At 42.7% G+C, this 14,865-nt stretch overlaps 1 protein-coding gene across 3 annotated transcripts in view; it reads left to right on the top strand.

The window, feature by feature from the left end:
- Window positions 1–14,865, top strand: part of Acvr1 (activin A receptor type 1) — a 117,834-nt gene that overhangs the window by 85,203 nt on the left and 17,766 nt on the right. For all 3 annotated transcript variants that reach the window (XM_031370309.1, XM_031370310.1, XM_031370311.1), the window contains 4 exons: window positions 1,860–2,123; window positions 3,342–3,553; window positions 6,935–7,034; window positions 12,479–12,625. In XM_031370309.1, the coding sequence (XP_031226169.1) occupies window positions 1,860–2,123; window positions 3,342–3,553; window positions 6,935–7,034; window positions 12,479–12,625 (723 nt within the window). The remainder of the gene's footprint in view (window positions 1–1,859; window positions 2,124–3,341; window positions 3,554–6,934; window positions 7,035–12,478; window positions 12,626–14,865) is intronic.

Here is a 14,865-nt window from a genome sequence, read left to right as displayed (position 1 = left end):
TTGGCAGGTCTAGGCCTAGCTTCGTGCCATTCAAGAGTGGCAAGCATGTCTAGACTCCCTAGAAATATTACCTTTCAACTCTCTTTTGGTAAGTGTAAACTTCTTGCTAGACTATGTCAAGTAAAGATGATCTCTTTGCTCATTAGAGTTTTTTCACTCACTAAACATGTCGGAAGGCTCCTGATTCTCAGGGTTAGACTGGTGATGTACTTAGCACCAGCAGTGGCTATTTTAGATTTTCTGCTTTCAGGCATGTCTTTGCTTTGGGATGAGTCTCTTGTGGTTTTCAAAAGAACTCACAAGTCAATTATAAACAGAAGGCTGTGTCTGTGTGCCTGTGTGTACTTACGCTGTGGGATGTAGCACCCACACGACAGCGGGCAGGGAACTATATTTCCACTTCTTTGAGGAGGGAAGAAGAAAGATTAACAACACTTTTTTTTTTTTTCTTTTTGAGATAACCCACATCTCTATACGCACCCACACAAATCTGTGTAAGTGAACTTGACATTTTTACTTTAAGGTCTTTTCTTAAAAGCACCACCACCTGATCTCCGTCTCTCCTCTTCCTTTCCCTCTTTCCTTCTCTGTGTCTTTGTGTCTTTGTGTCTCTGTGTCTCTGTCTTTCTGTCTCTGTCTCTCTCTCTCTGAAAAGGCATTTATCCCACAGACATGCTGATCAGAGAGGTGAGCCACTCTGTGTCACAGACCTTGGAAGAGCTCTGGAGGCTGAATTTCCTTGAGTAGGGCTCTGGTGACTGTGGCCTTGGCTAAGGAACAGCCTTTAGGACTGGACTGTGCATGCTTTGTCTTCACGTTCCCTCCCTGCAGACTAGAAGTGTTGGAAGTAGCAAGTCTGAACTAATCATCCTGATGAGAGAGGAGGGAAGAGATGTGAAAACGGAACTGCAAATAAGTGTTTTCAGAAGGCACTTGGGAGGGCGAGGGGTGATGGCACGGCCTCCTCTGTGACTGCTCACCATCTTGGCATCACCAGGGACTACTTGGTCTCTGGTGCTACCTGCTACCTAATTGTTAAATATAGCTTCCTTCCCTTTGTTTAGGCCCTGGGCCTGAGTATTTAAAGCCAGTTTTTTTACCCGTGTTCCTTATCAGTTGACAATTCCTTTTTTTAGTTTTTCAAGACAGGGTTTCTCTGTGTAGACCTTAGTTGTCCTGGAACTTACTCTGTAGACCAGGCTGACCTCAGACTCACAGAGATTTACTGCCTCTGCCTCCTGAGTTCTGGGATTAAAGGCATGCATCACCACTCCTGGTTATCACTAAAAGATTCTTAAGAGCTTTTCATTAGAATTTTAACCAGTGTGCAAACATGAGTGTTATCATCACAAGTGGTCTAGTGTCTAGCTGAAAATGTCAATAACTCTGGCTTGTAGCTAAAGACTCTTACACAAGTGTGTTCTGAAGCAGCTAAGTTCTGAAGCGTCACTTGCTTACAAGTGTGCCAGCAGGAACTGCTGCTAACTATTGCCAAGTATTTATTTAGGCGCTATTTTTTTTTATATAAAATAAAGGTGCCAGACATGTTTCAATCAAATATTTAGTTTAAATATGGGAACTGGGGATATGGGAGAGGGACTACATGTCAGGAGTCTGGGCAACTCAATGACACTCTCCATGTTAGCATAATCCTAAGGAGGATGATGCACAACATAAGGCAGATACATTCATAGACTGAGATGGAATTATTATTTGTTTGAGTGACAACCTGGAGTGTAGACACTGATGTTTCTGTGATTGGGTTTGGGGTGATCTTAGGGAAACCTGTTTTTTTTTTCCTCTGAAAGGGGTGAAGCCCATAGAATTGAATTGATTTTCCTTCTCACCTCTCCTTGCAGATGAGAAGCCCAAGGTCAACCAGAAACTTTACATGTGTGTGTGTGAGGGCCTCTCCTGTGGGAACGAGGACCACTGTGAAGGCCAGCAGTGTTTTTCCTCTCTGAGCATCAACGATGGCTTCCATGTCTACCAGAAGGGCTGCTTTCAGGTTTATGAGCAGGGGAAGATGACGTGTAAGACCCCACCATCGCCTGGCCAGGCTGTGGAATGCTGCCAAGGGGACTGGTGTAACAGGAACATCACGGCCCAGCTGCCCACTAAAGGTTCCCATGGCTCCTTCTATTTCTAGATCAAGGGTTTTTGTGAGTGTTGCCCCAAGTCTGTGTGGGTTAAGGATCTGTGTAGCCAGCAGCATTCTTCCTACCCACTGAACCAGAGCTGATGGGTCGTGGAAGGTCACTCTGGGTGAGGAAGACAAAGGCATGGCCTTTGGAATCTAAAAGGAGAGTGGCATTTTGGGGGAACTGAGGGATGTGACACACATCCAGAGGATGGGTGTAGGGAACAGATTTGCTGACTGCAAGTCACCACAAGCAGGTACATGGGGCGTGTGTATTTCAAGAGAAGTAGGAACACTAGCTGAGTGCCTGGATTTAGTGCCTTTTCTCTTGTGAAGAAGAAGAGGAGGGAAAGCTTGCTCACCCTTGCAAATCAGGTCCCTAGCCTTCTGAAACAGAAGTCAGAAGAGTTTGTGCGTGAGCCCTGAAGTTATGGGGATTTCCCCTCATACATTTCTTATGGATTCTCAATCCTTTGGGAGTTGGTCTCCCTCTGAAACTCTTTCTCATATGGTAACTTCTCATTGGCTATCTCACGTTGCTGTCAATATTAAAGTAGGCCCCCCTCAAGCCAAATTTATTCTCATAATATATAGTATCTCTTACCAGGTTTAATTTTATGGTTTTTGTCCTCATGGGAGAAGGAAAGCACAAATAGGATAAGAGAGGACACTCAGAGCCTTCACTGCCAGGACTGTCACAAGGCAGGAAGGAGAGAGGAAACCAAAAGGCCAGTAGGCCACATGGCACTTTTGAAGTTACTGTGACCTCTTTTGGGCAGGTAGAACAGGCTTCATTGGAATATAAAAATAGAGTTGAACACAAGGGTTTGAAGAAGGAGGATTAAATATTTGAGTTCATCAGGGCTTGTTGTAAAGCATCCTTGCATCTGAAATCCACATTAATAGAGGTCAAGACATTAAGGACTCTATGTCTCTTGTATTTAAGTAGCTCTTAAACAGTTCTACACTAATACAGTTGATTCTTGGTGGAATCCTTTCTAAACTCCAGTTCTGTTTAATTGATTGATCACTTAAGTGAGTGTCTGGGCCATTAGCTAAATATTAGGAAGTATTTTAGTTGTAAATTGTTTTGATATGTGACTGTTTGGTCGGGATCAGGAACCATTTCTTAAGATATTGGTAAATAACAAAGAAAACTCTGGTCCCCACACCCACTTACCCTTTTCTTCCCATTCTCCAGGGAAGTCCTTCCCTGGATCACAGAATGTCCACCTGGAAGTCGGCCTTATCATCCTCTCGGTGGTGTTTGCAGTATGTCTGTTAGCTTGCATCCTTGGAGTTGCTCTTAGGAAGTTTAAAAGACGCAATCAAGAACGCCTGAACCCCAGAGACGTGGAGTATGGTACTATTGAAGGGCTCATCACCACCAATGTCGGAGATAGCACTCTAGCGGTGAGTTTGTGATCCCAGAGGGAGGCCTACATACAATGAGATGGAGATGGACACTTTCTTATTTTGAGTGTGCAAAGCCAACAGTGACTATGCAGACATGCGTTGTGACTAGTCACTGGGCTAAAAGCCAAGCACATATGAGCACCTGGTATAAGAACATAGCTCCTGTGAATAAGGACGTCCATTTCAGACAGACATTTAAGGAATGGGGCGTGGACATTTTGCACTAGTAGATCCTTGGTGGTGACTTTTCTTTGGAGAATGTGAGGAAAAGGGACAAAGAATGGTTGGCGGACTGGAGAGTCAAAGAACTTGAAGTGGTGTTCTTCAGTTACTCTATTTGTAACAACAAACATTTTTTAAGGAAGTATTTTTTCATTATTATTAAGAAGTCCTTTTCCCTTTAGATGATGTGCGTATGCCATAATTTAGAGACTTGACATCTCCAGAAGTAGCCATTAAGTGTTTGATGCTCCAGTACTGCCCCCTTGTGGAGAGTAGTCAGCGCGTTGAACCAGGGTCCTCTAGTACAACTATAGCAAATACGGAGTTTAAAATGTCTTAGTAGCCAGTTTAACAAATAAATAGGGGGAAAAGCGAACCATTTATACCTTTTATCATTTCAACATACAATAAAATTGTCGATATTTCCCGTAAGTTTTCAAAGTCACTTACCTGATGCATAAAATTAAGACCCCCCCACCCCGAGTTTACTTCCTCAGCATAGAAGGTGCTATTATTTATACATTTGAAGATTTCTTCCTGGCCAGTGAGGCGCCTCCAAGGGTAGAGATGCTCACTGCTGAGCCCAATGACCTAAATTTAATCCCCAGGACTCATGTGATAGGAAGAGAAAACTGACTCGCACAAGCTGTCCTCTGACTTTCAAATATGTACTGTGGCAAGGCTATCCCCTACTCCAAATAAATAAGCAAATAAATAAGTGCAATAAAAATTTAAAATCACTCATATGTTTTAAAGCTGTATCGCGACACCCTAAAGTGTTCTTTTAGTTACTCTTCTAAACTTTTAGTTGAGTCAGAGAAGTAGGTCACTCACCATGAGCAGCCTACTATAGAGCGCAAAAGAGTAAAGTAACAGCATTCTCCATGGATACTACATGGCTTCTCTGAAAAAAGACAAAGCTCCGTGGGTGTTAGGTGCGAACGACACAACCGAATCAGCTCTCTCCTTGTCACAATCCAGCGAGTGGCAAGTCAATCAAGTTATCTTTGTAATGTGATTCAGAGCTGTTTAATGCTATGCTCCCATCTTCATACCAGATCGTCATGCCTGCAGGCTGGCTTCACTACCTGACAAGTCCGTAAGTGCCTGGGAGTTCTGTAACTAGGCTTCCCCTACAACCATCTTTTGTTGTTTTTCTGGAAAAGAGGTACCCTACTGATGGTCATCTTTAGCTCATGTGCTACACACATCGGGGCAGCCATAGGAACCACCTGTAGTCAGGTGTCAGAACATTGCTGATGCGGATCCAGGCTGGGAACTGTCTTGCCCTGATTCCTGTCCCATCAGCATTTTGTTTGAATAAGAAAAAGGAACAAGTTAGCCTATGTACATCCTTTTGCATACCTGTTTGAGTTGTGATGTGGTAGAACTGGGAGGAAGGGTATAGCTTGTTTTCATTAAATGTTTGCTCAGAAGTCTGTTTTAAGGTTTAGGGAAAAGGGGGTGGGTTTATGGGGTTTTATAGCAGGAAGACGTGAGGATGATTCCCGACGAAGCTTCAGCAAGGCAAGATTCTAACGTAGATTAGTCAGAACTGTGTTCCTCAGAGCTGCTAACATGTCCTAATTACCAAGGGCAGTAATTGGAATATCTAGTGTAAATTACTGTTTAAATAGCTTTTAGGATTTTGAAATCGGAATGAAAGCCTGCGCCAAAACAGTCTTCTCAACACAGCCCAGCCATGCAGCTGACAGAATGTCACGATATAATGACATAGTACGGAGTAACTAGATGTCCTGATTTGCTTATTTAAACAATATGTTCATTTATGTGAGCTGACAAAGAGTAACCTTGCTGAAGCTCGCCCACGGCTGGGGCTTCAGAAGTTGAGGTAGGTAGGTCTTTATTAGTCTTTGGTTGATTTCCTGACTCCCCACTCCCCAAATCTGGGCACTTAATTAGAACCAAAACTATGCATCATGGAAGAGCAACAGCTTAGTATGCAGAGTTTTCTTTTTTTTTTTTCTCAAAAATAATTGAAGGAATAGAGTCACCAAGCAGGGCAAGAGGGAATCATTGGGGAGACATGAAGCCTATTTCATCTACATTCATTTTCTTCTTGATTATCCTTCTGTGGCTTTTAAGGGTTCTAAATTTCTTCTGTTGAGTGTTTAGCTTTTGGTAATTTTACTGATCCACAGTATCTCACAGTAGTGCTCCACAGAAAGGAGAGAAAATGAAATTCACAAAAATCTGTGTGTTGCTTTAGTGGGCCAGCTTATGTGTTAGGAAAGGCAGAACTTCGGGCAGAGTTAGCCTTCCCACCGTCACCATGGCTGTAAGGGTGTGCAGTAGAGATGGTCCAGGCCAGGTCCTGCTGCTGGGCCTTTGTTGAGAGTGTGAAGGGAAATTTCATGAATGAACTAACTGGCAATCTTTTGCCAGCGTGCTCATTTGGAGAAATCAATGTGTGACAACGGTGCTATGTTTTAAGTGAAAAAAAATTTTTTTTAACCTTTTTCCTTTCTAATTTGCAGTTCACATTAAAAAATGATAAGTAGGTGTTAATTTAGTGACCTGCTTGTTCATATGTTATCTGGAAAATAAAAAGAGAGAGAACCTCCATCCACAGAAACACCCACGCACACACCTATAAGTACCAATTTAATGATCCACATATTATTAGAATCTTTCCATTACAGATATTACATTTGGCTGTTCATAGTCCTAATTTGCTTGCTTCCAGCTAGACACCGTTAGTTTGGAAGGCAACTGAAGTAGATCACTCAATAGACATTTAGTGAACCTAGCAGAATAGATAATAGTAGATAATGGCCAGCTCTTGGTGCTCAAGTATCCCCACCCCATCCTTCCTACTGACTCCTTGTGCAGAGCCCCTCAACCTTTCTAATGTGCTCATTAGCTTAGCTCTGTTTCCTTCCTTGAGTATTTGATTAGAAAACTCTAGAGCTTAAGGAAGAATGACTTATCCATTAGGAAAACCTGCCTTGGGTTTAGCTTCTAAGTTTCCCAAGATATACAACTAGTCCTTTCAAAGGAGATTTTCAGGCATTTTAATGGGTCATATGTCCAGAATTTCTGGAAACCACATGGGCTACCACAGCATGTTCTGCAGGACTCTAAAGCAGGCACTGTTGCTCAGTAATTTCTTTTTCTCCTCATTTTACATTACAGGAGCTACTCGATCACTCATGTACATCAGGAAGTGGCTCTGGTCTTCCTTTTCTGGTCCAGAGGACCGTGGCTCGCCAGATAACCCTGTTGGAGTGTGTCGGTAATTCTTTGTTTCCCTTCCTTTTGGGCAATGGGCACTGTTGGTTGTGATTCTAGAAGTAGGCTGGAGCTTGGAAAAGTCTGTCTTGTTGCTTATTCTTACCTCCTTATTAAATGCAGGAGGTGCCAAACAACCATGTGGTTATTCCACTTCAGGGGGTGTGAGACAGCCATGGGGTCTCTGTTCTCTGTGACTCATGTTTGAGAGCTTGCTGAACTTCTGGTAAGGTAGTCACGGCTGGCTAGAACAGCCAGTGCCTAGTGTGAATCCACGAGGCTGTGTTGAACAGGGACTGACCGATCTGAGGTAAATAGGCTTTTGAATAGTAAGGTCGGTTGCTGCAGTTTTCCCATGACTCCTACTGTCTCCTTCCTCTAACAGGAAGACTGAATATGTCTAGTTACTGTGTATCAAGTAGACATAAAAGCTTATGAAAATATGGATTTAAAAACTAGAGTGAATTTTACTGTTTTTTTTATTAAGTGCTTACTAAAAAGAGATATATACATTTTGATAGCCTTTCATTTTTCTCCCTATGACATATTGTAGGTCAGCATATTAATTGTGAAAAAAAATTGTGTTCCTTTATCCATTAAAATTTCTTAAAAATCTGTTGTTATTGAATGTGTGTGTATGGCATATGTATGTGGGTACGTGCATGCCACAGCACACGTGGAAGTTGGAGGACAATGTTATAGAGTTGGTTCTCACACCATACCTTTGTGTGGGTTCTGGGGATTGAACTCAGAGCATCAGGCTTTACAGCAAGTGATCCACCAATTGAACCACCTCAGAGGCCCACCTTCCTTCCTTTTAAGAGTGCACACACCTTTTCTGGTGTTGGGAATTATCAGAAGTACTTTAAAAAGCTGTGCGAGTTGGTTTGGCTAGCAGGTTAGCAAAAATGCTTGAAAAGGGTTTGGCATGCATTCTTTTGTCTTCTGAATTGGCAGAATGAATTCCTGGCAATTGTGAATTTCTGGGTCAGGCATGACGTAATAATAATAAAATGATGGTGATGGTGATGATGGTGGTGGTGGCTTCATGAATTCCATGAGGCTGGTACAGAATGCTTTCCTTGTTTTTGAGACAGGGTTTCTCCTGGCCTGGGCAGACCCAAAACTCAGTGTATAGTTAAGGATCCTCTCTTGATCCTTTTTCATCTATCTCTTGAGTACTGAGATTATTATAAGTATACATCTCTGTGGCCAAATATAGTTTTAAAGTCCTGATTTTTAGGGCTGAGGGGATGGCTCAGACAAAAAGTGCTTGTTACACAGCATGAAGACTTGATTTTGATCTCCAGTGCCTATGTAGAAAAGCTTGTACAGTGGCATGTGCCAATAGTCCCAGTGCTGCGGATGCAGAAACAGAAAGATCTGTGGGGTTTGCTGGCCAGGCAGTCTAGGTTTATCTGTGACCCTTAGGTTTAGTCTAAAACCCTGTATCAATCAAGTAAGTGACTGACACAAATACCCAGTGTTAGCGTCATGTATACATATGTCTCCCTCCCTCTCCCTCCCGCCACACATGCATGACACACTTTATTTTAAGTAAAATCCTCAGTTTCACTATTTTTATGTGGAGGGTAGATATTTGCAGGTAGCATGATGGATTTTGTCAGCTTCTCATTGAGATGTTGTGCAGGAACGGCTTGGTATTGTCTCAACGCTTCTGGCGAGCAGGTTTTTTGGGTGGATCTAGCAGTTCCTGCCTTCTGATAGTCTGTTTTGGGGAAGCTGTTGCAGGATATTTGATCACATTGTGAACCAGAAAAACATTGTGGTGGTGTGGCTGAGACTTAGCACACACCTTTAAACCAAAGAGCTTTCTGTAAATAGGATTATAAAGTCAACGACAAGTCAAGAGGCAGAGCAAGCATAGGAAAACCCAGGAAAGAGAAAGGAGGGTCTTTGAGTTGAGGGGTATTTAACTACATCATGGAGGAGAAAGAGCTTTTACATTCTGGGACATGGTAAACTAGAGAGGTCAGCCAGGTGCTTTCTCTTCCTCTCTAAGCCAGTAGGCTTTCACCACGGCAGCTGGCTTCAGAGTCTTCATTTGGGAGATCAAATGCTTGGGGTTTTGTTTTAAAAACAACCGGAAGCAGCTGACCACTATGAGCCGGCCCCACCACTTACTGCTGTATGAAGGAGGAACAGTGTCAAATCCAGTAGGAAGATCTGCAGTGGGCAGTACTGCTTGCCCATGATACACAGGGGCCAGTAAAGGAGCTGTGGTACCTTTTCCCGGGTCTGCACCTACTGTACCTATTTCCCACAGTGTGCCGCTCCTCCTCAGCTGACTGAGACTAGAAAGAGATGGAAAAACAAAACAAACAAACAACAACAACAACAAAACAGATGCACTCATTACCAACAACCCGAATGGTCTTCTTGATGTCTAACTAGCATCCTGTTTGTATATGAGCAAGGATGCTTGGGTAGTGATGGGAGGTAGCAGAGGGGCCGTACACCTGTCTCTCCTGTCTTCTTCTTGCCCCAACAACCCATCACTCACAGATAGTCCCAAATACCAAGTTTCGTTCTCAGAGACTAGCTGCAGAGTCTTGCCCCTCTGAACTGTCTACAGGGTCTGACTCTATAGGTGTTCTTCAACATTGTGAAGCAATGTAAATTCAATTATTTCATTTAGGGGGTTGACATTAGAGCCTGGTGGGTGCAGGGCCTGCTCAGGAGTTTTTGTGTTTGTGTGATGTAGCTTGGAGGGAAGCAGTGGATAGATGGTCAAGAACATGGGGAGCTGACCATGGCAGCCCTTTCCAGCCCTAGGCTTGCTTTTCATGGGGCTTTCTAGCCAGGGACTTTTGGAGAACTGTACCACTCTTTTAGTGGCTTTAACATAAGATTATATTTGCAAAAAGCATTCGACAACCATTAAAATAAATTTCTGTTTTAGTTTAATCCACCTACCATGCCATATATTTTATTTTCTTAATTTTTTAAAAAAGACTTACAACAAACAACTTTGTATCCACAATTCTTTGGGATAGTTTTCTTTCCTTCCCAGTGGAACAGTGACTCCACAGAGAAAATAAAGTTGCAAAGTGGAACAAAGGCAGGAAAAGCTTAGCATTGATTTCCCACTTTTGTAGCTTCTGGCTTTGTAGCATCTTAACACAGTCCTGATCTTGAACAGAAAGGTTGAGCCACTCCTGTGACTTGATTAAAATGACTGGTAAACTAAGTAGACTTTGTGCGATTATTGACAGTGGCCTGCAATGAACTCTGGCTGCTGCTCTTAGCATCCCTTTATGTTAGTCATTGCTATTGACTAGGATTATTAGTTCTCGTCATGGCAGCTCATTTTGCTGGCTATCCATACTGTCATACCACTTCTGGATCTGGATGGCACCCAGTGTGTCACACCTGTGAGGCAGGCATTCTATCGCCAAGCCACATCCCCAGCCCTTGGAGGTTTTGTGACTGTTTCAGGTGTGTGCTTGGGCACTCCTGCTTTCTTTCTATGTTTAGGGTCTTTTTGGCTTCGTTTCCCAGCAGAAGACTGTACTAGTGCGCAGGCAGGTGGCACCACAGCTGCCTATTACAGCCCCATGATGGTGTAGTCACCACATGCCTGGGCAGAAAGCCTCATTGTCCTGTAGTTTCAACTCCTGCTGCATGCCTGCCTGCCAACCAGGCTGACTACACCCCATGTTGACTCCCCCCTGGTTTTGAGATAATAACCTCCTCTTCCCTATCTCTTTGATCATCTGTACCTATAATTAAAGAGATGACTAGAAGGGGGAACATGCCCTTGATAAGCATGTGGCTACTGCATAGAGGTAGGGGGGTATGAATCAGACATGTCAGATCCCAATTGAAGTCACCCCATTTTGTAAACTATGCTCTTCAAGTGACTAAAAAAAAAAAATCCTCTATTGTTTTAAGTGTATGGGAGTTTTGCCTGCATGTATGTCTGGGTATTCCAAGTATGCCTCCTGTCTGAGGAGATAAGAAGAGAGCATTGGATTCCCTGGTACTAAAGTAATAGAAGGTTGTGTGCTGCTGTGTATTCTGGGAATCAACTCTAGGTCCTCCAGAAGAGCATCCAAGACTCTTAACCCCTGAGCCATTTCTTCAGCCCTCAGGTGACTTAAGTGTTTTATTTATAGGTTTTGTATGTTTATGTTTATGGCGCACATATGTGACTGTAGTTTATGGAGTCAGTTCTCTATTTCCACTTTTATATAGATTCTAGGGTCCAAACCTAGGATCACACTTGGCAAGCACATTTGTTTGCTACACCATCTCTCTGGCTCCCAGATGTTCTTTTTAGTGTAGTCTGCTGGCGACATCACTGGGGCGCATCTAAACAAATGTCATGACCAGTGTCAGAAGTCAGAGCTGTTCTGGAATTATATGCCTATGAGTTTGAAATTCTGATTTTGAAACATATCTTTCTCCTAGAAACTCTTTGGAGGTGGTGGTTCACAACCTTCTGCCAGCACTGTGGACTGTCATTAATCTCCAGGATGTCAAACTGTCCCTCTGTGGGGCAGGAGGAGCTTAAGTATATTCAGACATTTTTGCTGAGAAATGCTTCTAAGGGTCCAGTGGGAAGGAGGGGCACCAGAGAAACCATTTAGTTATTTAGACACATACCCCATGCCCTTTGCACTTTTGATGATACATTGAAATTTAATAATCAGTATTATTTTCTAAATTATACTACCTTTCATGTGTTTTGAAAAACTAGATGCCAAAGGTTTCTAGCCTTTTGACATTGTGACTTTCCATTGTCATCTACATATAGGTTGGGCTGCCTGCATAGCTAGTTTAGGACACAAGTCAGACACCCTCATGAGAGTAACTTAAATATAAATACACAGTTAGTGAGTTATCAGATAATTGCGCTGTACTGTTTGGAAGGCAATTTCCTGTCACAATATGGTGGATAGGGAAAGATAGGGTTTACCTTATTTTTGTACATCTTTATAGGCGAAGTATTTACAATCCTAAACTGAGTTTGTCTAGTAAATACTGAGGGGTTAAGAGTTTCAGGTATCAGGCTGTGTTTACTACAGGAGTTGCTTGGTCAGGCTGTGTGTCTTGTTTTTCCCCTTCTATACATTAAAAACAAAGAATAAATTCAGTGTCACAAAAACACATGACCAATGCAAAGTTACCAGCAAGGCAATCTTTTAGTGAAAAGGATCTACCAGAACCCAAATCCAGCTAGTGAATGAATACATGTGCCAAAATGGCCTCCGTGTTTTATTTTTGATACAGGTGGTGACTTTGTTCTGTCCCATGGGTGGTAGCTTGGCTTCACAGTCTGACATAATTGGTTAATCACTGAAGAGAGGAGCAAGCAGGAGGACGCTGTCAAGCAAATATAAGGACACTGCCAGGTTCATTATGTTTGATAGGAAGATGAAATCCAAACCATTTCTCACATATATCATGTTTTGCTTTCCACAGGGAAGGGCCGGTATGGAGAAGTGTGGAGGGGCAGCTGGCAAGGTGAAAATGTCGCAGTGAAGATCTTCTCCTCCCGTGACGAGAAGTCGTGGTTCAGGGAGACGGAATTGTACAATACTGTGATGTTGAGGCATGAAAATATCTTAGGTGAGTATGGGTGAGCTTTCACTTACTGGTCTCCATAGAGATAAGGGCCGGCCCTTTCTCTCTCCCGTTTACCAAATCCGAGATAAGAGTGTCTTCTGGAAAACAACACAATGAACCTCAGCATTTATAGACTACCTAATTTTTTGACAGGCATTTTTTGTTTAAATCTGCACACAGGTTATGAATTGCCTGCATGATGAAAAGGAAATCTGTCACAGGACCTTTCCCTCCTATATCTGCGGATAGGATATAGTGAACCGACAAAGCCTTGCTCGGAGTTGTGCACTTCAAGGCTCCTTGGGTGGTTCTGCTTGCCCCACCCTTCCTGAATATTTATTACTGGAATCAAACTAAGAAAGGTCTTTGGATTCTTTCCTAGAGATTCACAGCTCCCAGGGATGCGTAATTAGATGCACATTCCCTCAAACTAGGCATCATTTTTAAAGACCAGATTTACAGAGGGATTCAGCATACATTTTAATTTGAAAGCTCCTCGTGTACTTCTGGGACTCACAAAGTATAGATGAATTTTCATCATCTTATCACTAAAGCTTAGCAGTGCTTAAGAAATTTGAGCGATGCCTGCTACAATCCTGCTATGGCAATGGAGAGGGTCCATTGGCTTCCATAGTTTCAAAAGGCTTTGAGTGTGTTTCTATCGATACACACCTATAGGGAAAGCTGCCTACAGTGGGTCTTGAGAAATAGAAGTGAAATCTGTGTAGAATTTCACCGTACGCTACAGTGTTGGCTACTGTGTGGCTATTGGATTATGTCTGGGCATGGCACACCTCACTTTTATCCCAGTCTATCAGTTTAGTATTTAAATGTGACCCAAGTTGTTGGTGATGGCTGATTGGATGGTTGTCCAAAGCTTTGGTGTAACAGTATGGTAGTGATGTTCAATCTCAGGTACATTTAAAAGTGATTTTTGAGGAGCTAGAGAGCTAGCTTAGCGGTTAAGAGCACTGGTTGTGCTTGTACAGGTCCTGAGTTCTATTTCCAGCCCTTGACATGGCATTAGTTTGTAACTCTAGTCCCTGGGGATATATATGGTGACCTCTTCTGGCTTCTGTGGGCACTGCATCCACATGGAGCATACACATAGTAAATAAAAATAAGCAAATAAATAAATAAATAACAATAAATGTAATAATAAATATAAATAAAATTTAAAATGAAAAGCCCTACTAAGGGGCTGGGTTATGTCTCAGTAGATGAAGTGGTTATTTTGCAGAACCGACAGCCTAAGTTTGAATCCCCAGAACCCTTATAAAGCTATGCTGTAGTGCAGGCATGCCCATACTTTGGAAACTGGAGATGGAGACAGGAGAATTGCTAGAAGCCAGTGGGCCAGCTTGTGTTGTATGCACAGCAATGAACAGCAAGAGAGACCATGCCTCAAACAAGGTGAAAAGGAAGGACAGACACCAGAGATTGTTTTTAAACCTGCATACATGGACCCTCTTACATGTGTACCCTCACATCCTGCACACACACATACACATGTATGCACAAGCACACATACAAAAGTACTGTAGACTACTTAATGTCACTGTTTCTTGAGACTACTATCTCTGCTTCAGGGAAACAAATATCCCTGAAAATATAGAATTACAATGTTCTTCCTGCACACTGTGTGCTCAGCACCATATTAAGTGTTCTGAATGCACCACCTTTCCCATCCACATCCCTTAAGGATAAATGTTATTGCCCTCATCTCATAGACAAGGAAAGCAAGATGGAGATTTCAGGTGCCTTGATCTTGATCACTCGGCTCAAAGCTGGCGAAGCCAATACATAAACAGTGGTACAGTTTTGGGGTCCAACCACCTCAACACCTCACATTCTGGTGCCTCTGCTGGTTTCTGAGAGCATTACTATTGAAAACTTCAGGTTTCAGATAGCTTTTTGTTTTTGAAGAGTTTGGATGGTGGCTCTGCCAGGAATATTTGGTCTAACCATCCTTTCCTGTGTTACAAATACATCCAGTGGGTGTGTCTGAGTCCCCACCTCCAGGCTTTTATTAACTACAGACTGCTTAGAACTCTAGACACAAAGATCCCAGAACAGTGCTCCAGGACTGGGAAGCAAATGTACTTACCTAAATTTGAGGGGTAAACAGTTGAAAAAAAATCCTGTTCATTGAAAAGTCCTGGTTCCTGGAATATGTACAGGTATACACACACACACACACACACACACACACACACTAAAAACACACACCCCCCCCACCACAC

The sequence above is a fragment of the Mastomys coucha genome, unplaced genomic scaffold (assembly GCF_008632895.1).
Source record: "Mastomys coucha isolate ucsf_1 unplaced genomic scaffold, UCSF_Mcou_1 pScaffold15, whole genome shotgun sequence".
NCBI classification, from domain to species: domain Eukaryota; kingdom Metazoa; phylum Chordata; class Mammalia; order Rodentia; family Muridae; genus Mastomys; species Mastomys coucha.
Note: the sequence above shows the minus strand (reverse complement) of the source record. Positions and strands in the feature narration are given on the sequence as shown.